The sequence below is a fragment of the Nyctereutes procyonoides genome, unplaced genomic scaffold (genome assembly GCF_905146905.1).
Source record: "Nyctereutes procyonoides isolate TBG_1078 unplaced genomic scaffold, NYPRO_anot_genome, whole genome shotgun sequence".
Taxonomy (NCBI): Eukaryota; Metazoa; Chordata; class Mammalia; order Carnivora; family Canidae; genus Nyctereutes; species Nyctereutes procyonoides.
Window position 1 is genome coordinate 58,960,710 of NW_026575133.1, and position 26,876 is coordinate 58,987,585.

Consider the following 26,876-nt stretch of genomic DNA (forward strand, 5'->3'; position numbering starts at 1 on the left):
GGCCCCAGGGACGCGCTTCCAAGGCAGGAACGGGGTCACTGAGCGCCCGGACTCTTGATGCCCTTCTGGCCAGCCTCCTAGCCTTCCCGACTGGGGTCGGGGGAGTCAGACGCCACCCACGAAGCTAGCAACCCCACCCACTCACACTGCTGTGGGTGAAAGTAGCTGAAGGCCGGAACCTGGGAGGAAAGCAGTAAGTCCCTCCGCCAGCCACGGCTAGCTGCCCCGTTCCACGGTATTACGTCGCTTGGCTCTGGGCTGAGGGTGGGGGTGGGGGGTCCTTCAGGGAAGAGGAGGATGCCCGGGTGGTCAACTGCCGCCAGGCTGAGGGGACCAGGAGGCCTTTCGGTTGGGAACCAGAGTGGAGAGGTACCCGGGGCTGGGAGGATTCGGGGCAGCACTGTGGCTCTTCGGGGAAGATTGGGGAAGCGCCGCAGGGCAGTATTTCCTGAGTTTCTCTGAAAGGGAATGGACAGCCAAGAGCAGGTTTGCAGGTTTTTAAAGGCAGGGATCACGGAGGGATACCCCCACCACCTCCGAGGCTCCACGTTCCCCTGCAGCGGCCCGCTCTCTTCTTGCTGGCCAGTGCGTGCGTTCGCGTGTGACAGTTGTGTGCGCGGCAGGCCGAGAACCGAGGTGTGAGCTGAGCCCAAAGAGCCGGAGTGACTTGCAAATAGACGCGGACAGGAGGGCAAAGCTTTGGATCCTCCCACCATCAGAAATAGATTGGAAAAGGGCTGTGGGCGAAATCACGAAGAAAGCATTTCCTGTTTGGTCTGTGAATTTGAAGTGAACTGGAATGAGTGATCAGGAAGAGAGGAAGAAACGGGGAGCAGGCCTGAGCCCCATGGTGAGGCCAGACCCGCCATTCTCAGTAGCTCCCGAGGCTATCTCTGCGGATGCCTGAACCAAGGCTTAGTATCAAAAATGAGCAGAATGATTTCTCCTCTTTCCAGAAAGGTATAGAGTGGTATTTTCTCCACCTTCTATTGTTCAGTAATGCAACGCCCAGGTAATGTACCAGCCGCTTTAGAAAGGCAGAGCATGTAATAAAGACAAATGTTAGATTTATGGCATTTTTAACATTTACATTTTAAAGCTTGTAAATTAGCGTCTGTATGCATATTGGGAATTGGCTTACAAAATAATAAATCTTTTTCTGCAGTTATGTGAGAAAAAAGTATGTCGTTAGGTTTTAGAACTGCAGAAGTTGAGTATTACAGAAAATACAATGCTATGGTCAACTATTTGATATAAAAATTAAATACTGGGTATTTTATCAAGGTAAACCTATGTATTTACTTATTGAAGCCCAGAGATTCCTATGAGGTACTGATTTTTTTGCCTTTGTTCACAAAGAGTGAAGTTGGCGATCTTAGATCTTTTTTTTTTTTTGACATTTTATTTTTAAGTAATCTGTACACCCAGCCGTGGGGCTCAGGCTCACAACCTGGACATCAAGAGTCACATGCTCTGCCAACTGAGCCGGCCAGATGCCCCTCAGATCAAATTTTTTCGTATCCACCCTCTACCCAAACTTTGTACTGGAAGAAAATGTCCAACAAACCAATAATTTATTGTATAGTTTTGAAAGCAAATAATGAACAGTCTTGGAATTAACGTGACTATAGAATACAGTGCTATTATCCATTATCATTATCATTAGTGATGTTGCAAAGATGTTTAAAAGCATTATATAGTGTGTTTTAGAAATCCCATTTTCAGAATTTTTTTTACAATGCTTAAGATGCCCATTTATTATAGTATGGTTATATCTGAGGCACTGTCTTATGGCACAGTAGAAATCTATAATAATAATGACCAACAATTGTATAGAACTTTGTGCCTGTTACAGGTTTTATAAAACCCTGTTACAAATGCTTTATATATATTAATTTTAATCATAATCCTCACAGTAACTCACAAGATAGATATCTTTAACATTTGCATTTTTGCAAATAAGGAAACTGAGGCACAGAGGTTAGGTAATTTGTCTAAAGTCATTCAATAAGTGACAGAGCCTGGATTTAGTGTAATAAAGGTCAGTTAATATCTTTGCAATTCTACTATTGCAATGAAAAAGAAACCACTGTTAAAAGTAGCTGCTGATTGTTAAGGAGAAAAGTGGGAGTGTAGTGGTGAGCCTCAAACCCTGGAGGCCCACGGCATCTGTCCCCCACCACCCTTTAATTGTATTTTGGTATTTGACAAGTTTCAAAACTTTGCAATGCTTCAGGAGTTCCCGCTTTTGTAAAATGAGGAGACACACTTTCCCTTAGGGAAGCTGTGGCAAAAAGGACCTGGAACAGAGCAGGTGCTTCAGATCATAGAGCTCTTGTTTTATCAGAAAAGTTGCCTGAGAAAATAAAAACACAGGATACAAGGATATAACCAAGTCCTATGAACTGTTCTTCCCCTTCAAGCGGGGGCATTGGTGTTCTGGTTCCCTACGTGGGTGGACCAGTGATTCTATACGGAAAAACCCATTCAGTGAGTCTGAATGGCCCATTGAGTAGTTCTGTAAAGTGAATTGCACATCCCTTTCAATTTTCTGGTTTTGATACCCAGTCTGCAAAATTGCTAAAATATAACTGCAAGAAACAAATATCTCCTCTGATTTGACTTCTACATGGTAAAGTGTGTGGATGGATAAGAGATCTCACAATCCTTTAAGAGATTTAGCAGACACTGTGCTCATGTATAAACATTTAGACTCTACTTCTAGTTAAAAAAAAAAAGTCACAAACAAAATTTTCTTAGGTTGCTGGTTTTTATGAAGTTTGTCGTCTTTCTCGGGCAATCTAAAGTTTTTTCACGGCCAGGGACGCTGAGGGTTACGCAGGACGAGGATGAGCCATATTTCTTGGGTCCTGGCCACTCTGCTGGAAACCCGAAACCCTTGAACTTAGAAAATACTGGGACAAGAATCTGTTTGAAAAATAAGGTAAAATTAAAGTCCTTCCTGACAAGCAATTAAAAAAAAATTGACTTCGGTCACAATCAATAATTACATGCCCAATAACCACGTCTGTAAAGCGGCCCTCGCCAGGCAGGCTTCCCTGGAGCAGCCAGGCCTCCCGGCCCCCGCAAGGCGCAGACCTCAGTTTCTTTCGGAACCGCCTGGCTTCCAGAGCTGGGCGCCGAGGGCGGCGGTTTCTTGGGTTCGCAGCGCAGGGGAAGTGGGGCGTGAACGCTCCGATTGAACTTGTGTCCCCCCCCTTTTTTTTTTTTTTGTCTTTCCTGCTTTAGGACCGTGGCCACAGCGAGCAAGGGAGCCCGCCCCCCACACGGCGGCCGGAGTCTGCGGGCGTCCAGAAGACCGTGCGCCGCGACCGCCGCCCGCGCGCCTCCAGGCCCGGGAACCCGCTGCCACCCGCAGGCGCTCGCCACCTCTAGGCCAGGCCCTGGGGTCGATGCAGCAGCCCCTCCTCCAGCACCTCCGGGAAGAACCAAAATTTCAATTTGGGATTTTCCTGTAAACCAGAGCCTACTAGAGAGTCATTTCTTTTCTTTTTCTTTCTTTTTTTTTTTTTTGGCTCGATTCTGGATTTAATACCTTTACATTTTTTTGAGAGATCTGCTTTTCTTTACTTTTGATTTTTGACCTTCGTGTACGCGACAGCCCCTCACCTGTACACGATTATTACTTCTTTTTTTTTTTTTTTTTTTTAATTGTTCTTCTTCTCGCTCCCCGCGCTGCGCCTTGGCGCGCAAGTGAGGGAGAGGGCCCGGGAGCCCGGGGCTCGCAGGGGCGATGTACCAGAGCTTGGCCATGGCCGCCAACCACGGCCCCCCTCCCGGGGCCTACGAGGCGGGCGGCCCCGGCGCCTTCATGCACAGCGCGGGCGCCGCGTCCTCGCCGGTCTACGTGCCCACGCCGCGGGTGCCCTCGTCCGTGCTGGGCCTGTCTTACCTGCAGGGCGGAGGCGGGGCCGCGGCGGCCGGGGCCTCCTCGGGCGGCAGCTCCGGCGCGGCCCCGGCGGCGGCCGGGCCCGGAGCCCAGCAGGGCAGCCCGGGCTGGAGCCAGGCGGGCGCCGACGGAGCCGCCTACACGCCCCCGCCCGTGTCGCCGCGCTTCTCCTTCCCGGGGACCACCGGGTCCCTGGCCGCCGCCGCCGCCGCCGCCGCCGCCCGGGAAGCCGCGGCCTACAGCGGGGGCGGCGGGGCGGCGGGCGCGGGCCTGGCGGGCCGCGAGCAGTACGGGCGCGCGGGCTTCGCGGGCTCCTACTCCAGCCCCTACCCCGCCTACATGGCCGACGTGGGCGCGTCCTGGGCCGCGGCCGCCGCCGCCTCCGCCGGCCCCTTCGACAGCCCGGTCCTGCACAGCCTGCCCGGCAGGGCCAACCCCGCCGCCCGACACCCCAATCTCGGTGAGTACTGAGCGCCAGCACCGGGCGGGCTGGGGGCGGGGGGGGGGAGCATCTGACGTTTCACAGGTGTGTGCGTGCGCGTATGGGGGCAGGGTGCGGGAGCCTGCAAGGAAACAGACGGGGTGGGGGACAGAAGCTGGAGGTGCCGAAAGCTGGCGGCGGTGAAGGTCACAGCCCCAAGGAGCCCAGATTCAGTTCAAGGAGGGCCAGCCTGCTCGGTGCGTGCTTTCCTGGAAGAGAGAGGACTGCGGGGTGTCAGGGTCCGAGTGTGTCCCCGTGCAGCCCCAGACGTCGTCGTGTGTCTGAGCCAGCCATGCCCAGGTGCAGGTGACTGCGGGAGGCCAACGAGGCTCGCTGGGCAGCTGGGAGGAGCAGCCGCGGGAGCCCTTGGTGCACGGCGCTAGCGATCGCGGGCTCCCTGCGCCCGTGTCCCCTCGGCCCTCCCTTAGCGTCCTCAGCGGGGAAACCGATTACGGTGGCTAGATAGAGCCCAAGATCTTCTGGGCCATTTGGCGGCCCAGTTGGAGGGTCCTTCCGAGAGGCACATTATGCTCCCGTCGGGATTTCACACCTGGAACAAAGGAGGAACTAGAGCTGCCGAGAGGGGTTGAACTGGGGCTGGCACCTTGTGGGTGCCTTCGGGCCAGAGCGTATTGCGCAGTGCGCGGGTCTGCGACCGCGCAGGTACCGGCTGCGCTGGAAGCGCGCGCCTCCTCGGCGTCCAGGAACGCCGGAAGCCCAGAGGGGCTTCTCTGTAATACCTGACTTAAATGGAGACTTGGCAGCAGCTTCCGTAAGTTGAGCGTCCTCTCGTCCGGAGGGTTGAGGTTACAAATAACAATCGTAACGGGTACAATTTAATATTTCCTGTGAATGTCAGCCCCGGGAAGGACGGCAAACATGCGCTCTCCTGCGCCGATCTGCAGAGGAACGAGATGAAGTCTGGGGAAGGGTCTGGAAAGGGAAGTGGCAACCACTAGTTCAAAATGCAAAGGACCTGTGGGTCTTGTGGAATTTCAGGAAGGGACGGGATCGGGTTTGATTGGAGATGGCTGGGGTGGCGGGGGGAAGGGAAGCCCAGACCTGAGAAACAAAGTTAACATTTATTGACTACCTACTAAGCGCTAAATCCTTTCACATTTGTTCTCACTTTGAAGAGTAAAGCCTGTCCCTCCCAGGTTTCCAGTCTTAGGCTGGCTCTGAGAAGGGTCCCGGCTTTGAAGAGCTTTTAAATTATCCTCTGACCCTGGGTGGCCAGGGAGGGTCCCCAGGGGGGTCCAGCCAAATACACATCCCAGGTAAACTGATTAACCGTGGAAATGGCGCCGGGCAGGGTCTGCGGCTCCTGGTCTCCCCCTCCCCTTCTCAGGGGAGCCAGACGGCACCCCCCAGGGGAGGAGGGGTAACTGGCTCCGGAGCCTTTTGGAGGGCCTGAGCGAGATAGCTCGCTTGAAGCATCTCCATACAATGGCAGCTGTGGATGGGTGTGTTGGCCGCGGCCGTTTGGCCCTGCATTCTCAGAACTCTCAGTCGTCTCTAGAAATCTTTCTAGAACTTATGTTTTAAAATAGGGAGAAATGGCCCCCATAGTTCCACTTCTTTTAACTTGTGGTGGGAGTGGAAAGGTTGCCGCCTAACCCCTATAACCTGGAATGAGAATTTGGTGTTTGGTTAGGGAAAAAAAATGTTCAAAGTCCAAAAATGGAGGAAATATTTTTCTGGTCATCAGAATTACAACCACAGTAATGTTAAAAACAACAACAATAACAACAACACACACAAAACTGTGTGAGTGCACACGGTATTTAAATTCTAAAATGCAACCCATACCATTTAGGAGAGTGCTGAAGTAAGAAGTTTCCCAGATTTCAAGGTCAACAAATGACGAGCTGACCTCCAAGGAGCACTTCCTTGCTGAGAAGTGTGGCCCGTCTTCCCAATACTCTGCTCTGTCCCACTAGTACAGGAAGCCCCACCTGAAGACAGTCCTTGGGTCTGGCCTAGCAGCTGGATTATCTCCTCTATACATAGCCAAGTGTGTTAAATGGTGGTCATGAAAGCCTCCACGTTATCTCTGTGAGAGAATATGAGCCGTGCGGAAAGTGTTGGCATTCACATCTTCAGTATGTTCTGCAGGTGGCACTTATAAAAAAGCAAGTCAATTTAAAAGCAGTGCATGTAAATAAATATTTTTTATCCTGTTCCTCCTATCCCAGGCACCCTCCTGTAAATGCCTGGTGGCTTTATCAAGGACCAACTCTGGCATATTAGCTGATTCCTGGTGATTGAAGCATGATGATAAGTGATTACTGATTCCATGATATTTATTGAGACCCTGCTGTTTGGAGTTGCCACCTGGCCCTCAGATGGCAAGACAGTTTGGTAGTATGACAGGCGAACATTCATTTAATTCCAGGTACCCCTTCAAACTTGGGCAAGTTACTTCTCTCAGTTCTTTTTTTTTTCTTTCTGTAAAATGGGATAATCTTAACTACTTTCAGCATTGTCTTAAATTAGAAAAATAAGGCAGAGTTTATGAAGTAGTTGGTTTTGGCCTCTCCGAAGAGATAGCTATTTTGTTAAACTGCTATTCACTATCATGTAGAGTGACCTATTTTTTCGGATTTTGTCAGGACTGAGGGGTTTCCCAGGACTTGGAATTTGGGGTGTGAAGCCTAGGGCAGTCCCCAATAAACAGGGATGCCTGGTCATCCTAAACATACATGAAATTAGGCACACGACCCAGTAGCATGCTGCAGGATTGTCTAAGAGGAAAGGAGAAAAGACAGGAAATGGCTCTTTCTCCTGTCTGGGAATTTTTTTTAAAAAAGATTTTATTTATTCATGAGAGACACAGAGAGGCAGAGACACAGGCAGAGGGAGAAGCAGGCTCCATGCAAGGAGCCTGATGCGGGACTCCATCCTGGGACTCCAGGATCACACCCTGAGCTAAAGACAGATGCTCAACTGCTGAGCCACCCAGGTGCCCCATGTCTGGGAATCTTGAAGTTTCCACCTAAGTGGTATCATTTGCATTTGGTCTGGAAGGGTAAGTAGGAGTTTGCCAGGAAAAGCACAGCACCTGCAATTTGAAAAAAAAAAAGAAAGTTATACCCTCAACCCTCATTTACCATCACATTTCGTAGTACTGTGAAATGATACCATACTGCCTAGCTTTTGCGTTAATAATATATTTACAGCCATAGGTAAAACCACACAGACTAAGTCACTCTTCACCTCAGAAACTGGTTTCAGTTTCAATGAGAAGAAATAAGAGAACAGCTTTACTTATTTATTTATTTATTTATTTATTTATTTATTTATTTAAGATTTTATTTATTTATTCATGAGAGACACACACACAGAGAGGCAGAGACACAGGCAGAGGGAGAATCAGACTCCATGCAGGGAGTCTGACGCGGGACTCTATCCCACGTCTCCAGGATCACGCCCTGGGCTGAAGGCGGCGCTAAACCGCTGAGCCACCCTGGGCTGCCCCAGCTTTATTTTTTAATGAAGTACTAACTGCCTTTCAGTACTAACTTTCAGTACTAACTTTCAACAATATAGTTAATATCTTGTCAGAGTTCTTATGTTGGCTATTGGAAAAGACAAAACTCAAAGTAATAAAAGCTAACAAAGGCCTCTGTAAAGCCCTGCATTTGGGTTGGAGGGAATTATTTTGCCTTGACGGCAATGTATATGAACTTCAATTCATTCCAAGTTCAATATGTGCCTGACCCTGAAACAACTGTTGAAATCATCAATTAGGCTACATTAATGGAATTATGTGACCTTACCTAGGGCAGGTACAGTCTTACTCATGTTTAAGTGCCAGGCACATGCTGGGCACTTGGCAAATATTTGAGTAGAGATCTAGGAGGCAATTGCCGCAGTACTCTGCCCAGGTCAAAACACACATGGGTGGCTGCTTCACAGGCTCCTTGGGGAGCCTTGGGGAAAAGGGAGCAGGATGAAAGAGGGTTCTGCAACTCTTGAGAAACCACTGGAGCGGTTTTAGGTTGGAGAAGTCACAGGGTGGCTAAGAGAGAGAAAGAGAGAGGAGAATGACTGTATAAAAATACTTAATGGGTTGCCTGGGTGGCTTAGTCGGTTAAGGATCTGACTCTTGGTTTCAGCTCACGTTATGAACTCAGATGAGCTCAAGGTCTCAGGGTCCTGAGATAGAAGCCCCATCCCCACCCAACTGCATGCCCCTCCCTGTTGGCTCTGTGCTCAGTGGGGAGTTTGCTTGAGATTCTAGCTCCCTCTCCTTCTGCCCCTCCCCTCCCCTCCAATAAATAAACAAATAAATCTTTTTAAAAAATGTCTTGCAAGGCAGAAGTCTATGACCTTTTAACCTTGTGTTGCTCCAGGTAAGTGAACACTAGGATTGGCAAGAACACCTTCTCACATGATTGTAGTTGTTGAATTAGAATATGGAACATGGCTTCTCTTAATAATAACCCCTTGGGTACTGAAAGTGGTTAAGGAGAGGGTGCATTGCTGTGTGCCAGTGGAGCTGCTCAGGGAATTCTTGCATTTCAAGGGCTAGAGCCCATGTTCATGTGCATGTGAGAGAGATAGCTAGGGCAGGGTACTAGAGTTGTGTCTCCTTGTAAAGGAACCAATCAGAGTGGTTACACAGGTATAACACTTTGTCAAAACTTGTGGAAATACTCTATTAACATGGGAGTATTTGGTTGTATGTATGTTATACCACAATGAAGTTGATTTCTTAATTAATGCCTGCAAATACTTAAAGCAGAAAAGGAGACCATGGAAATTATGTGTAAATACACCATGAAGGAAATAGCATTGTAGGGGATGTTACTGGAAAAGTGAGAAACATGATCTTTATTACGAAATAACAATTCTTTGGGGTAATAGTGAAACAAGCAATTCTAATACTGCCAGAGGATCTCAGATCTTTATTATTTTTTTTAAAGATTTTATTTATTTTTTCATGACACAGAGACAGAGTCATAGGCAGAGGGAGTAGCAGGCTCCCTGCAAGGATCCTGATACAGGATTTGATCCCAGGACTCAGGGATCACTGACCCTGAGCCAACCACTGAGCCACCCAGGCATCCCAGGATCTCAGATTTTTAAAATAATTTTAAGGGTTGATTAAAAAAATAACAGTGAAATACATGTATATCACCCAGTGTCAGCCAGGTGGTTCCTTTAAAAGCTTTGCCTCATTCATGGTGTTGTGAGAGTTTGTTTATGGTATAGGTCAGTGGAAAACTCTCCAAAGTGTTTTCTGGATCTTTGGGAAACTGCTTATCAATTAAGTCAGTTTCTTTCAGAGCCAGTTCATTTATATAGGGAACTCTGCAAGATCAACTCTGAAGTAGCTTGTTTGGCCAGAGAATGATTTGTCAGTCTTTGAGAAAACCAAAGTTGTTTGACTTTCCGGTTACCACCCTGAGCGGGTCAGTCAGAGTTGGGGCTGGTGTGTGGTGCTAGATTGAGAGCCAATTAAATGGAAAAGGTGTGTGCGGGGTGGCCAGGGGTGTGTCACTGCTTCCAGTGAGATCTGTCACCTGCCCAATTGTGTCCCATCAAAAGGTCAGGCCACATTTGCTGGGCACTTTCTAAGCACTCAGGTAGAATGATGCACAGGAGACAGTTTTAGATAACACTTTCTTCTGTATCCCTTTCCTTTTTTTTTTTTTTTTTAACTTAAATGAGCTAAGAAAACAAACATACTCTGAGGCGTGGGGAAACAGGAACTCTGATACCTGTGGGTGGGAGTGTAAATGGGTACAACTTTTAAGGAGAGCCCTTGGTGATATCCAACAAATTTCAAAGTAGATACCCTTGGCCCAGAATTTTAATTTCTAGGAATTTATTCTCCAAATACACTGGCACAGTTGTAGCCCTTTTTGTAATAACAAAAATTGGGAATAACCTAAATGTGCATTATCAGGGGACTATTGATATACATATCGTACATGCAAACAGTAGGTATCATGTAGGCTTTAAAAAATAGGAAATTCATTATGGTATGGAGTCATCTCCAAGATATTTATAAGATATGTATATTGTATGTTACTTGTGTTAAAAACAAAACAAAAAATAAAAAAGAAAAAAACGAGCAGGGGCCCCTGGATGGCTTTTTTTGGTTAAGGGTCTGACTCTTGATCTCAGTTCAGTGTTTGATCTCTGGGTCCTGAGTTGAAGTCCTGTGTTGGGTGTAGAGCCCACTAAAAAAAAAAAAAAAAAAAAAAAAAAAAAAAAGAAGAAGAAGAAGAAGAAGAATATATGCATTTGATGTCGATTGCCCATGGAGAGGATAACTGGGTAGGTGAAGGATAAAGTTGGGGAAAGTATTTTTACCACATATGCCTTGGAACTTTTTGAATTTTTTTTTTAAGATTTATTTTTTTTTAAATTTAGAGAGAGTGAGCTAACAGGGAGACAGGCAGACAGAGAGGGAATCTCATTCAGACTCTGCAGAGAGCTGAGCCCGAAGCGGGGCTCCATCCCATGACCCTGACATCATGACCTGAGCTGAAACCAAGAGTCAGGTGCCCAACCACCTAAGCCATCTAGGCACCACTGGAATTTTTGAATTTTTAACCAACTTAACCATTTTTAATAGTCACTTCTGTGCTTCTTTATAAGCCCATTAAATAAGAAAATACTTTTGAAATAGTGGGAGGTTAAAAAAATATAGGGATGTTAAAGTTGAGTTCTATTTGATTTTATTCTTTACCATCTTAGTCATTTTTAAGTTTACAGTTCAGTAGTGTTAAATATATTCACATCATTGTGAAACAGGTTTCAGAACTTTTCATTATGCAAGACTGCAAACTCTATACCAATTGAATAATAGCTCTCTATTTCCTCCTGTCCAGCCCATGATAACTCCCATTTTAATTTCTGTCTGTGAATTTGACTACTGTAGGTACCTTATGTATAGCATTCACCTTTTCAGGACAGGCTTATTTTACTTAGTATAATGCCCTCAAGGTTCATCCACATTGTATTGTCATATGATCTCCTTGCTTTTCAACACTGAATAATATTCCATTTTATGTATCTATCACATTTTTAAAATCCATTCATCCATCATGAACACTTGAGTTGTTTCCACCTCTTGTGAATAACCATTGCTGGGAACAGTGGTGTGACAAGGGAACCTTTTGAATTTGAACCATGTGAATATATTACCAATTAAAAAAATTAAACCAATTAAGTTATTAAAGAGACATATAGCATTCATGACTTAACTTCCTGAGAGGCCCTCTCCCTTTTTGTCTGAAACAGGGTTCTTTTTTTTTTTTTTTTTTTTTTAAGATTTTATTTATTTGAGAGAGAGCATGCTCCAGAGAGCACGAATGGGGTGGAGTCAGGTGAAGGGGTATGGGGAGAGGGAGAAGCAGGCTTCCCGCTGAGCAGGGAGTCTGATATGGGGGCTCCGGCTGGATTGCACGACCCCCATCATGGCCTGAGCCAAAGGCAGCCACTTAACAATTGAACGACCAAAAAAAAAACAAAACAAACAAAAAAAAACCAAACAAACAATTGAACGACCTAGGTGCCCCTAAAACAGAGTTCTATATTTAGAGTTAAGGATGCACAAGAAAAGTGCTTTGTAATGTAAATTGTTGTTTATTGAATCTAGCTTTCAGTTTTTGCTTATCCAATAGGAGATTGCTTTACCGAGGGGACAAAAAAAACCCTTAACCTCTGCTCAGTAATGTCTATTGGTAGCAAATCTCAGCAATTGTCAAATTACTGGCATTGGGGGGGACATACACAGGTGCCCTCTCCTGCAGTGGCAATTCTCCCTCAGGTTGTATTGAGGCTAGAACCAGAGAACCACTAAGGCAGTGATAGAGTTATGTTAGACAAATTACCTTCCCCCAAGGCAAGGTGAGTCTTTTAACCAATTCTGTTCAGCGTGTCCTTTTAAGGCAATTGAATTGTACCGAATGTAGAGCCAAGCCAGTTGCAAATGTTGCTGCTTTTGTTTGCATACGAAAGAGGAAGGACTTCGGGTTTTTCCATTGCTTTGCTCTAGAGGAGAGAGGTTCTTGGAGGCCCTTGGGTGGTGCTTTTTTAAAAAAAAACTTGAAGGAGCTTTTTTGACATCTGAAAGGATTTGTCTCCTGGTAACTTTTTTGGTCTGCACAACTTGAATAAGGTGCAGGTGATAAGGCCGTCTCAAGGTTTGGGAATGGGTATCACTCTGTTCTATTGGCTTTCTATGGTCCATGACGGGGTCTCAAGTAACACACTCTATGAAGGATTATTTAAACATTTTATTGGCTATCTACAGAGCTATTTGTCTCCTAAAGAAAATAGGTAAGGTAATATGAGTGGGATTATAATAGGAATAACCTCTAATCTGTTTTGTTTTGTACAAAATAAATTTACAAATCTGGATACATTAATGTTTGGAAACTAGCTAACAACTTTTTAGGGACAGTAGCTTTTATCTTGTGCTACATATGTGCCTCTATCTTGCTCTCTGTAATGCAATTTATATACAGTAAGTTGGATCCTTTATCAGGGGTCAGTGGGGAAGTTGCCAGGTGATAGGGACTTTTAAGTCCTTCCTGAGAGGCAGATATCTCCATTTTGCAGGAGAGGTAGCTGATCCTCAGAAAGATTAAGTAATCTGCCCAAGTTCCCATTGGTAGTAAGCAACAGCTCTGGTTTAGAACTCCTCTAAGTCCAACTTCTGGACTTCCATACTTTCCTTTCATTTACCTCCCTTGTATTTGCCAAGTTTACGATGAGGGCACTTCAGGACCATAACATGCATGGTGGTTGAAAGAATCAAACTTTACAATTTATTTTCTTTCTTTTTTTCTTTCTTTCGTTCTTTCTTCCTTCCTTCCTTTCCTTTCTTTATTTTATTTCATTTTATTTATTTTTTATTTACTGAGAGAGAGCATGAAGGGGAGAGGACACAAAGGCAGAGGGGGAAACAGATAATCTTATGCAGGGTTTGGATCCTGGGATTATGACCTGAGCTGAAGGCAGATGCTTAACCGACTGAGCCACCCAGGTGCCCCTCAAATTTTAGGATTTTCTATTACTTGGTCTCCACCTGCACCCTTTCCCCAATATAGTTTTTCCCTTTGTGTTCCTGCTTCCCACCAATTCTTCTCCAGGTCCAATAACCTCTCTAGTTAGAGAGAGCCTTCCATCTCACTCTGATTCTGTGCATCTTGCTCTTGGAGAGTACAACATTAGGAATCCCTGCCTTGCTCTAACATCTTTTTCAGCCTCCTGATTCTCTTGTGCAGAGAATTAAAGAGAGATTTCCCAGAATTCCAACCTCCAAACTGGAGGATTCTCTCATTCTGGAGGGATTGCTGGCTGCAAAAGAAGAAAAAGCAAAACCATATGGCTATCTCAAAAATCCTTTTCCTAAAAGAAAACTAGAAGCAGCTTCTCTGTAGTCCCTCTTCTCTGACATGTATTTGTGGTAGGAGCAGAGAAAGGAGGGGAGAAAAGCACTGTAGTAATTATGTTTTTAGTGAAGATGAAAATAGGGGGATATATGAGGACAGTGTCTAAAACCTCTGGCTGCAAGAGCCCCATGGACTTGGGCTGAGCTGAACCCAGAAGCGATCAGTGGAAGCCTTCTCATTTCTGGCAGGGGGCCTATGGTTTTATCTATTACTGCTCTGTAATCAGAATTGAGCCAGGATATTCAAGCCTCTTATCTGGAAGAAGGGAATTTGGTTTTCTGGCCTTCAGCATTTTGCAGGAGTCCCAAAACGGACTTCAGGGCTCTAAGTATCTTTTTTTTCCACCAGAGGAGTATAATCCAGGCAGGTAAGCCATTCTATATGTTTAAAGTCATTGAAAAGCCCCTGCAAGTTGAGTGTTAAGGGTATCTTTCACTCTGTGTTGAATCACAGATGTACTTTATTTTGGAGAATGAGAAATTAAGGAGATACCGCCACAGTTTGATAGATTATTAAACCAAAAGCTTTGGGATTCCCTAATTGCAGATCTTAAAACGGAAATTGATTCTTAAATTATTTTTTTGTAGTCTTCCCTTTTTCTTCCCAGTTTAAAGCTCCATTTTTACTTCTAGAAATCCAGTCAAACTTTATCACCTCCATTCAGAATTGATCAATAGCAACTGGTGAGCAGGTTAATTATAATCGCAGAATAAACGCTGAAGTCTCAAAGTTCACCACTTTTGCAATGTTTCCAAACCCCTCGGGGACTGTGCCAAGAGAGACTCTCATTGACCCATTCAGAGCAGGTGTGGGAGTTTGAACCAGGGGCAGACAATCGGATCTGATTCAAGACAACTCAGTTTGGTTTCTTATCTGCAGCTTTTCCTATCTTATGATGTCTGTCATTTCAGATAAAAAAAAAAAAAAGTTCAGTCAATTGAGCTGGGAAATAGCAAGTTATGTTCTTATGATAAAAGTTTTCTAGTTGTTGTTTTATCAGATTGGGTTGAAATCGTATGTTTCTGTCAAGGTCTGCAATGACCTTTTCAGATATTTTATCAGGTATTAGGTGGGGAAACCTTTTTTTTTTTCTTTCTCTCGTCGACCTAGCAAAGAATGACCTGACTTCCAAGATCATAAATCAAACCAGGTAAAGAGAGGCAATAATACAAGTTACCCCACGAAATTAACTAGGTGGGGGGAAAACAAACAACAAATAAAACCTTTCCCTAGCACATAGAAAGAACTTAACTTGACCCTAAATAAAGAATGTGGTTCTCAGAGTACACACTTAATAGGAAAATACTGCTTATTTAAAAAAGAAAATGTTTTCTAGGTCAAAGATGGCTTAAGAAAAGCAAATAGTATATTTTTTTCAAATCATATCAGTAAAAGTTAATTATCTGTCTTTTATTAAACTCTCCATGTGTTTAATATGGAAAAATGAAAAAGTCATATAAACTAGTGCACACAAATAGTAATCTTACCACCCAAAGATAACCACTGTTAGGCCTTAATCCTTAACTTCTTAGTTACCATACATATACAGGCATGTGTATATGTATATATTTAAACAGTCGTAAAAGTTACTGTTTAGTTATTAAAGCATTGAAGAAAGTTTTTAAAGATCAGTGACCCAGACTGGCTCCTGAAGTCAGATCCCTTAAGTAGAGCAAAGATGGGAAATTGACAGAAGGAACTGCCAATAATAAATAGCCAATCAAATGGGAGAGCTGTGTGTAAAGACTTAGTTTTTCAATCTTCTGGCTTATTGAGTATATAGCCAATTTAAAGCTAAAACATAGAGGCAACTGGGTGGCTCAGCTGTTGAGAGTCTGCCTTTGGCTCAGGTTGTGATCCCTGGTTCCTGGAAATGAGTCCTACATTAGGCTCTCCACAGGGAACCTGCTTCTCCCTCTGCCTATATCTCTGCCTCTCTGTGTGTATCTCATGAATAAATAAATAAAATCTTAAAAAAAATCCAGAACGTATTTATACATTTATACATTTTAAGTGATTTCCCCTTGAAGTGAGGCAACCAGTTAGTTGCAGGATATGTTGATTTGTGAGGCTCTGATTGGCTAGGAACCGTGAGCAGTAGGGTTCAACTCACTTTTTTAGAAAGAGAAGTCAATGAGGTAAAGGCCCACCTCAGTCTGGCTCTGAGGTTCCCTAGAACCCTATCCTGTGTTCTCCCTTTCCTCAGCATGACTTTAGACAGCTCGCTATGCCTCTCTTAGCTTGAGTGCCAGCATTTGTAAGGTTCAGATATCAGACCAGGAGTAGAAATGGTAAGAAGGGCTGCTCTAGGGCCCTTTGGGCTTTTTAAAATCCAGGGTATTATATACCCCCCAGAATGATAGTTCATATTGATTTTGTCTTTCTTTATACCAGAGCTATCATAGTAACTTGTAACCTTCCTGAGCTTTGCCTGGGCATCAAACTCAAATTCATGGAGTCTCTTCATGTAGGTTTCCATGGCTTCCTGCTTCATTTGAAGGAACAGTATCTGTGAAATTTGGGGTTTGATGGGCAGTTTTATTTTTTATACATAATAAAATACTTAACTACTAAAATGTAAGAACAGCTTTTGGAAACCACGGTTCAGCAGCCCTGGTGGCCCAGCGGTTTGGAAACCACAGTTCAAGTTACCTCAGAGTTGGTCTCAGTTTATATTTCCTTTGGTTTGGCTTTTCTGTTATTACTAAGCCCTTTCAGTGTCTGAGTTTCTAGGAGTCAGTGGAGATCCATAGAGGGTAGAGCTCCATTCCAAACACCAGTTCCAGAACATCATTTGTTTCATCAGTTAACCAGCCAACGAATATCTTTGCCCACCTCCTGTGAGCTGGGCACTTGTTAGGCTCTGCAGATCAAAAATGAACAAGATGATGGGGCACCTGGGTGGCTCAGTGGTTGAACACCTGCCTTTGGCTCAGGGTGTGATCCCAGGGTCCTGGGATTGAGTCTTGCATCCAGCTCCCTTTAGGGAGCCTGCTTCTCCCTCTGCCTGTGTCTCTGCCTCTCTGTGTGTCTCACGAATAAATAAAACCTTAAAAAAAATGAACAAGATGACCTCTATATCCCAGGAGCTTACAGTGTGTTAGGAGAGATAAAAAGTGAATGCACCCTCCTGGTGTACGGAGGGCACTAACAGGGTAAACCTGGGTTCCACGGGAGCCCTTAGTGTACTTAAACTGGCCCTGCCACCTCAGAGCAGGCTTCCTGGTGGAGGGAACTCCTGTGTTGTACCCTAAACAATGATTAAGGGTGTGCTGCATAAGGGGAAGGGTAGTCCAAGCTGCGGATGTGTCTTGAGTCTGGCCATTATGCCATGTAGGTGGGAGGATGGAAGGCAGGAAAGCAGCTGAGGCATCTAGAGTTTGAACTTGGCCTTGGTTGAGAGCAGACTTGAAAGGAGAGCAGTGCCGTGGGCAGGATTCAAGTAGCATTTTGGGCATATCACTTTGATTATAGTGTAGCAAGGCTCACACATTGGCCCTTAGTTTTGTGTTTGCCTCCCCCTGAAACACCGTGACTGCCTCTCCTCTTTTTCTGCACCCATTTCCAATTAGAGAACTCTGATGGAAAGGAGGACCTTATGTATGTGCATGAGCAGGAGGGCACAGCGTGGCTGGGTGGTGGGTATTTAGGCTGAAATGGAAAGAAGTGGCAAAATTCCAGGCCAACTCCAATTCCCAAGCCAGATCCCTGCCCTGGGAAGATGGGGGCAGGGGGTGGGGGTGTTAATCCAGGAGGCAGGGTCCCACTCTCACCCACTTCTGGTGTTGTCTCTAGAGGTGAGGTAGGTGCCAGGAGTGGCCTTGGATGGGAATATAGATAATTACAAGGAAGAATACTGTTTATGCAGGAATGTACCACTAGACCCCACAGGATGGATTAGCCAGTTCACCTACCTCCCACGCAGTTGAGAGATGAAGATAAAGGTTTTAAGTTCAATTCTTGCCTTTTAGACACGTTTTGTAATATTAAATTTCAAATGTATGCAAAAGTAGAGAGTGACTCTTCATCCCATCCCCTAGCTTCAACAAATATCAACTCATGACAAGCTGTATTTTACCTATATACCCCCCTTCCCCCATACTGCATTATTTTGAAGGAAATTCCAGACAACTTATCATTTCATCTATAAATACTTCTGTATGAAAAGATATAAGGACACTTAAAAATATATATAGCCCCAATGCCAGTGATACTCTGATTTGAATTAACTATCACTCCTTACTATCATTAAATATCCAGTCAGTGTTCACATTATCCACTTTTTGTAATTTTCTTAGATTGTTCAAATCAGGTCCATATGCTGCTTCTGTCGATGTATCTCTCAAGTTTCTTTTAATCTATTTTTTTATTTTTACGATTTTACTTATGCATGAGAGACAACAGAGAGGCAGAGACATAAACACAGAGAGAAGTAGCCTCCCTGTGCAGAGCCTGATACAGGACTCAACCCCAGGACCTGGGATCACGCCTTGAGCCTAAGGCAGACACTCAACCACTGAACCACCCAGGCGTCCCCTTAGTCCTGTTTTTCATGTAAATCTGTAATTGGAAAAATAGGCTTGATCACATTCAGCAGCTAGTGAAGGGCATTGCCTAGATCCATTATTCCATTAGGGGTTGCAAATGGTGACATTCTAATACTCATTTATTAGCTGAAATACATCTGTAACAATAAAAAATACTCCAGTTTACCAAATATTTGGTTACCCTGAGATATAGTTTGTATAGAAATGCCAGGATGAGTGCTTGCTTCTTTCACTTTACTTTTCAAAATAATGAATTAGCCTCCTGACATCCTTAGAGATTACCAATGAATTTTTTTTTAGTAACATTAAGAACTCAGAGATTTAAACACATATGATGTGTTATAATCCATGCAGCTATTATCCTAATTGATGCTCAGATTGTTCTGTCTTTGCCAGTGGGAACTTGTCCAAATTAGTTCCTGAGTTCTTTTGACAAAATCTTAGTTTGATCCTTTCCTGCTTTCCATACAACAAAATATCCCAAGCTCTTCTTAGCGTTTTCTGTTCCCAGACCTGGATTTGACCTTTTCCTCTAAGGAAGCACTGGCTCCTTTTAGTGAGGAATGGTATTTGAACATCACTCCTAAAGCTAGCTCTGCTAGTTGTGCTTTTTGCTCTTGGGTTAGTCATTCCATATAGTGTTAAGAAAAACTTCTCCCATCCCACCCAAAGATAAGATAAAAGCCATCGTGTGTTGAGACCATATGTCCAAATGAAATTTAGGACTAAAATGCTTTTACTTCCTTTTATGCATCTTTTTCTAACTGTGCTAAAATATACACAACATAAAATTGACCATTTTAACTATTTTTAAGTGGACAGTTTAGTGGCATTAAGTGCATCCACATTCTTGTGCAACCATCACCACCACCCCTCTCCAGAACTTCTTCCCCAACTGAAACTGTATATCCATCCCCAACCCTCCCCAGCCCCTGTCAGCCACCTTTCTTCTTTCTGTCTCTATGAATTTGATACTAGTTACTTCATGTAAGTGAAATCATACAGTATTTGTCCTTTTGCGTCTGGATTATTTCACCGAGTATAATGTTCTCCAGGTTCATCCACAATGTGGCACATGTCAGAATGTCTTTCCTTTAAAGGCTGAGTAATATCCCATTGTTATGTATATAGGACATTTGTTTATTCATCTGTGATGGACCTTTGGGTTGCTTCTGCTTTTTGGCAATTGTAAACAATGCTGCTGTGAACATAGGTCTACTCATATGTGTTTAAGTCCCTGCTTTTAGTTCTTTTGGGCATAAACCCAGAAGTGGAGCTTCTGGGTCATGTGGTAATTCTGTGTTGTTTTGAGGAACCACCATACTATTTTCCATGGAAGCTGCACCTTTTTGCATCTTTCGTGCATCTTTACAGCTATGAATCTTTTCATCCACACCAAAAATTACATTCTCAACCACCCCACCATAATATCACATTTACTATATGCTATAACATCCAGAGAATCTCAGAGAAACAACATCAACAATCTGGTTTTTTTTTAAGATTTTATTTATTTATTCATGAGAGACACACAGACAGAGAGAGGCAGAGACACAGGCAGAGGGAGAAGCAGGCTCCATGCAGGGAGCCCAATGTGGGACTCGATCCCGGGTCTCCGGGATCACGCCCTGGCCTGAAGGCGGTACTAAACCACTGAGTCACCTGGGCTGCCCTCAACAATCTGTTTGACTAACAATCTGTTACTAAAACCAGTTTCATGTGTTTGTTTTGATCATTCCTTGCCTTTTGATTTTGAAGTTACAACCGGTGTTTCCAGCTTTTGGTTTTGTGCTTCTCTTCAACTACATGAGCTGGGTTACTCCTGGTGGACTCCCCCTGCCCCTTACCTCTTGATGCAGTGCTCCACCCCAGATGGCCACGTTGGGCATTTTGGACATTATCACCCATATCTCAAAACTTTTCCCAGCAGCCTGGTTCCATTTTAGGGGTTGACAAAGTTGACACAGTTGGGGCCAGATATGCAACGCCTTGAAATCGGGCAGAGGAATTTGGGGCTTTATGAATAGAAGGTAAACATATTGAATCAGTAAATTGGGGCTTTATGAATAGAGTGTAAACATATTGAATCAGTAAATTGGGAATATGTACACACAGAGGGGTGTGTGTGTGTGTGTGTGTGTGTGTGTGTGTGTGTTGGCTGGCCTGGAGACAGAAAGCAAGTGGCTCAGTAAGAGGCTGTCAGAAGAGTTCTCTACCCTGGAGAATGAGCAAAGGCAAAAGACATGGAAGGAAAGGCCAGAGAAAATTACCAGGCCAGATTGGCCAAAGAAGAGCATGGGGGAAAACAGTGGTCATTACCTTTCTTTGGAGTCTCTATAGCCTTAGATTGAGGACAAAGCAGTGTGGGAGTATGTGTCAGACTACTTCCATGCACCCCTCCTCCCCCAGTTTACACAGGCAAGGGGGGGGGTCACCTTGAAGTTGCCCACCTGGAAACTGCATTTGAGTTTGCTTCATTTCTTTTGGATTTTGAGCCGTTCTTCCATGTTGTCCTGGAAAGTCCTACTCTATAGCTCTCCTGCTTAGCTGATAATCTCCTGGTGGGGGTGGCAGTGTGAAAGAGGAGACATACAGTAGCAAATGGGACACAAAATGAAGGCAGGAACTCTGGATTTGAGGACTCAGGTCACTGACCAGTCATGTGGACCAAGCCAAGTCATTTCTTCATTTCTGTGGGATTATACTTTCCTGTCAGGAACTTGTCCTTTTTTTTTTCCTCCAGTACCTTAATTTATTGAATTGAAAAAGTCCAGAATAAGTTTTTTTTTTTAAAGATTTTATTTATTTATTCATGAGAGACACACACACACACACAGAGGCAGAGACACAGGCAGAGGGAGAAGCAGGCTCCTTGCAGGGAGCCCAACGTGGGACTCGATCCCAGGTCTCCAGGATCATGCCCTGGGCTGAAGGTGGCGCTAAACCACTGGCCACCGGGGCTGCCCTCGGAGTAAGTTTTGAACAGGGAATTGAGTAAATTGTTGAGTACAGTTTCTCACCCCACATTCCCATTTAAGCCCCTCCATGGCCCAGGACTAACTCCTCACTTTCCCCTTCTACCTGGCAGTCTCTGACTCCTGGGTCTGCCTGGAAAATAAATGGCACTTCTAGGAAGGGCACCAGGCAGGAACTGGTAGTCTCTTATTTGACTGCCTTTCTATGAAGAGTAGAGCAAATTCTGTATTTCTGGAAAGTCCCTTGGGTTTTACCGCTTAGGCTCAGTGGATCTTGGTCTTTGACGGGAAGGCCAGGATAATTGGAGCTTCTGAACCTAGCTCTTGATTCTAGAAGGGCAAGACTTGCTCTTGTTGTCATGGTGGTGAGGGCATGGACACTGGAGCCCTGACACACTGGGAGTACATCACAATGTTAGCAATTATTACCCAGCACCTTGGCAAACTGTCCAGTATATGATAGTCTCATTTTTTTTCTTTCTAGCCTAATAATTCCATAATGGCTTTTTATGCAGACAACTTTTTTCTGTTCTCACTCAGTTGACTGTGGAAGAATTGGAAACAAACAAGGAAGAATCAAAGAATACAGGATTGCACTGCATTTTGGTATCAAAGAGGGAGCAGAAGGTGGATCTTGTGAATGCAGGAAGGCTGGAATGGAATCTCTCATTGGAATCTCTGCAGTGGGCTTACATCTCTGCAGGCAGCCTTTGGTATATCTCCAGACAGAACTCCCAAGAATCAAACAGGGCCAGTGTTCTCACAGTATCTTATGGTGCTTTCTATTTGCATTATAGTTTTATTTTATTTTTATTATTATTTTTTTGCATTATAGTTTTAGTAGACTGAAAGTGTTTTCAGGGTATACCTCATTCATTTTGGCATTGGACATACAATCACCTAATAAATACTAGATAACTGTTCATTGTCTGAGAAGATAAAATCTGGAATTCATCGTAAAGTATGTGTATGGGCCCTTGAGCTCAAATACTCACACTTGTGGTCTGGCCCTTCTGAGATGTTGAACGGGAGGAGAGGATGCATCCTTGTAGAGGAACCTGAGAAACAGAAGTCCAGGGATAAACGTGTCCCCTTCCATGACCATTTGGGGGAGGGGGAATGAGGAGATTGAGGGCTTGTAAGGATCTTGGAAAGGCAGCCCAGACCTAGAAGGCCCAGAGGAGAGAGAAGAGCACAGAAGACCCCAGTAGTATTCTCAAAGGTAACAACAAGGAAACAAGTACCTAAGGGTATGACCAGTATTTTGGAAGTGCTGGGTCTGAAGCATGGGCGAGAGATATGCAGGTGAGATTTCCAGGAGACAGGCGGGATGGACGTGAGTCTGCGAGGTCATCACCCTGATTGAAGCCTTGGGAACAGGAGAGAGCCCCTGGGGTACAGGGGAGAGTGATAGGGGTAGAGGAGCTCCACAGAGCTGACCTCTACCGAAGGTGAGAGGAGAGTGTGGGGCAGTCCAGGTAACAGATGCTGGGTAGGAGGAGGCTGGAAAGGAAGCTTAAAAAAATGGTTAGGTGGCCTCCATGTCGTACCTTATAAAAATCACCTGGGTTCATTCTTTGATCCTATGGTGCTCTGCTGGGTCCTGATGGTGCCCCCTTAGGCTTCCTAAGCACCCCACCCCCCCCCGCCAGTCATCACATCCTATCAGTATTCTGGCCCCAGAGCCAGATGGATTATAATCTTTCCCTACTAGTTTACAGAGACTTGTAGAATTTTGCTCGAGTTTGTCCTTTCCTACCTATTGAGCACCCGAATCCACTGTGTTCCCTCTTCCCCGCTTTGAATAGATTCGCAAGATCCTTCTTAGAGAGCCTCTTGAGGCATCAGGGAGAGTTTTGTGTATACGAATAACTGCCTCTCAACCTCATCATAACAGACAAGCTCAGGAACTCAAAGAGGCTCTGTAGAAACAAACTCTCCCTCCAGACTCTGTTTAAAGGTTGTAAGTGCCTTTTGATTTGGGTAGGAGGCTGGTCTCTCCCTGCCTGAAGTGCTTCACAGAAGTGACAAGACACTCTCCTTCGGGGAATGTTGATATTAAGTTTCCTGCCCTGTGTAAACACATCTCCAGGAATGGCATTAATAAAGGGGACCCTTTCCCCAGGGCAAGGCAGAGGGGGCAGTCGGGGAGAAGGATGAAGAAGGCAGATCTGCTGGGAAGGGAAAGAGCTGACCATCGAACCAGCTGTTTGTGATGAAGGCAGAGCCCATTAGCCATTCTTTCATCATTTTCAAAACTTTTACTTATATACCTTGTTGGGACCTCCAAGTTTTTACTACACAGCAGCTGATAGTAGGAGGGGCAAAAGAATCTCATGGCTAAGGTCTGAAGTCAGCACTTGATTTAAAATTCTAGCTTTTGGGAGGCCTGGGTGGCTCAGGGGTTGAGTATCTGCCCTTCAGCTCAGGGCATGATCCCGGGGTCCTGAAATTGAATCCCACGAGCTCCCCTCGAGGAGCCTGCTTCTCCCTCTGCCTATGTCTCTGACTCTCTCTTTATTTATTAAAGAATAAACAAATCTTTTAAAAAAATAAAAATAAAGTTCTAGCTCTTGCTGCAGCATTCCCCAGTTATGTTCATATGATTGAGCAGAAAGAAGCTACTTTATAGTGTTATTGTGAGTAAAAGGAAATAATGTTCATAAACCATCGTATTTGACGTGCAGGGCATATCTTTAAATGTTAGCCATTAGTCACCCGTTAATAAATGGTTGCTGTTATCATTAAAATAGGATCTACTAATAAAGGACTAGCTTGTGCAGGGTTAGGTTGCTACCGAGTTGAATTAAATGAGGTTTTTGTTTTTTAATTAATGAGAGACACAGAGAAGCAGAGACAGGCAGAGGGAGAAGCAGGCTCCCTGCGGGGAGCCCAGTGCGGAACTCGATCCCAGGACCCCGGAATCGCGACCTGAGCCAAAGGCAGATGCTCAAGCACTGGGCCACCCAGGTGCCCCTAATTAAATGAGTTTTGTATTAGAATTTGCCCTCATTCTCAGTGTTAATGTGCATTTAGGGACGTAAAGCCTACATCCAACATAGTATCAATAATTGCTTCTACATAAGGGGCCTTTTGCAACAGCAGAGGCAAATTGGGGTGTAGATTCCTGAAGAGTGACTTTTGTCATAGCTTTAGAATATTTTTAAAAATCCTCCTAAAGGAGGTGGAACCAGTTGTCTGCTTCCAGTGAGATCTAAACAAAACGTGTAAAAAAAAATCCAAACAAACCACCACTAACAAAAAAAACATGTTGAATTGTGCTCAGAAAGGAAAGGCTGCGTGGGCACTGCCAGGGAGAGCACACTCTGAGAAAGCCCTGATGGGGTCTGTCCTTGGGAATCTCTGAGAATAAGTGAGACCCCCTTTTCACCGGGAACTGCTTCCTAGAGTCTTTGCTAGAGTCTCTTCTTGGGTCTGATTCAAGCACCTCCGTGGTTAACATTATCATGGCGCTAAATTGTGTTTGCTGAGAAGCAGAGGGCAAGTCACTTGCATTGTGGATTTCTGCCAGGAAATGCATCTAAGCCATAGTGGCTGCCAAACTGTGAGGGTTTGGAGAAAGATATGAAGAAAAGGAGGGGTTGCTTATTTGTTCATTTTGTGGTGTTTCTAATAACCCAATATATACACTTCCCTGGGCATTCATCCCTGGCTGATACTGAAGGCTGGAGCCAGGACCCAGGTTTCTTCGTGCCTTTTCCTCTCTGATAGGAGTGATGTGGACCCTAGTGTCCATCTAGGCAGAAGTGATCTGACTGTCTTGCCAGGAGTATTGGTGGAAGCTGTACTGTCCCTATGGGCTTTCTAGGCTTCCAGTTCTTTTGCAAAAATGAATGAATTGGAACAGGCAGGTGAAGACGTGTGGGAATGTTTTAATGACTCTACCAAAAATAGGAATAGAATGTGAAAAATAGGAACAAGTGAATTACTTGTGCCAATGTTATCAGAAACAGGGGTCTGGGATCCCTGGGTGGCGCAGTGGTTTGGCACCTGCCTTTGGCCCAGGGCGCGATCCTGGAGACCCGGGATCGAGTCCCACGTCGGGCTCCCGGTGCATGGAGCCTGCTTCTCCCTCTGCCTGTGTCTCTGCCTCTCTCTCTCTGTGACTATCATAAATAAATAAAAATTAAAAAAAAAAAAGAAACAGGGGTCTTTGGCCTTCCATTAGGGACTAAGGACAGCAACTGGTTAGAAGCACAGGCAGCAATGAAGCCTGGGTCTCCATTTACAGCCATGTCCACCTGACTAGCTGCTGAGCAGTTTGGAGAGATTTGGTGATGGCATCAAGGCCCGGCACACACCCTGAGAGCTTATGGTGTTCACTGCTCTCTTCTGGCATTGTTTTATTATTTATTCCCAACAACTGTCCTGCAGACAGGAGTTGCAGTATCCATTAGCAGAAGAGACTGAGGCTCTGAGGTGCCCAAGGCCACTAAGGGGCTGAGGCTGAAAGCTTCAGGTCAGCCTGACTTCCAGGGCCGGTGCCCTTCCCATCCCCTGTGTTGCCTGCACTGATGGTGCATGCCCTCCCATTTCAGTGAACTGTACACACTGAGGCCTCCAGACATGCTCCTGACGAGCTCTATCAGGGCTGGGCTACTTGGGTTGTCTTCCTTCCCTCAGGATCTTGCCATCACAGCATATTCCTTTCATCCTGGCTTTTCTGCAGTTACTGCCAACTCTGAGTTCCCTCCTAGAAGTCTGAGTCTTAGGTAGACTCTGTCATGTGGAATTTTCTCAGCTGGGACAGCAAATTGTAGCCATAGTGGTCAAGATCTGATTGTTTAAAAAAAAAATCTGATTGTTTTATCTTACTGTTTAATGGACAGCTCTGCATTTGTTCCTTTCTTAAAAAGAAATTTGTAAAGATGAATACATTATTGACTAAAAAGAGAGAGACAGTAGCCAAAAGATGGAAACAACTTAGGAGATCCCTGGGTGGCTCAGCAGTTTAGCGCCTGTCTTTAGCCTGGGGCGTGATCCTGGAGTCCTGGGATTGAGTCCCACATTGGGCTTCCTGCATGGAGGCTGCTTCTCCCTCTGCCTGTGTCTCTGCCTCTCTCTCTCTGGGTCTCTCATGAATAAATAAATAAAATCTTTAAAAAAATGGAAACAACTCAGATGTCCATAGATGGATGAATGGATGAACAGAATGTGGCATATACATACAATGGAATATTTGTTCAGAAAGGAAGGAAATTCTGACATATTCTACAACATGGATGAACCTTGAGAACGTTATGCTAAGTGAAATAAGCCAGTCACAAAAGGAGAAATTCTGTGGCACCTGGGTGGCTCAGTTGTTTAAGCATCTGATTCTCGATTTTGCCTCAGGTCACGATCCCAGAGTTGTGAGATTGAGCCCTGCATCAGACTCCAAACTCAGCATGGAAGTCTGCTTGAGATCCTCTCCCTCTCTCTGCCCCACCCCTACTCATGCTCTCTCTCTTTCTCTAAAAAAAAAAAACAAAAACAAAAAAGACAAATTCCTTATGATTCCACCTATAGGAGGTACCTAGAGTAGTC

The 26,876-nt window shown here is 44.8% G+C and overlaps 1 protein-coding gene across 4 annotated transcripts in view; it reads left to right on the forward strand.

Annotated features, from left to right (window-relative positions):
* GATA4 (GATA binding protein 4) overlaps positions 1-26,876 on the forward strand; it is an 85,221-nt gene that overhangs the window by 29,821 nt on the left and 28,524 nt on the right. For 3 of the 4 annotated variants that reach the window (XM_055300061.1, XM_055300062.1, XM_055300060.1), the window contains exon 2: positions 3,250-4,370. In XM_055300061.1, coding sequence (XP_055156036.1) covers positions 3,755-4,370 — 616 coding nt within the window. In that variant the 5' untranslated portion in view covers positions 3,250-3,754. Of the gene's footprint in view, positions 1-172; positions 236-3,249; positions 4,371-26,876 lie in introns of those variants that run through there. The other variant, XM_055300063.1, reaches the window with a different exon arrangement.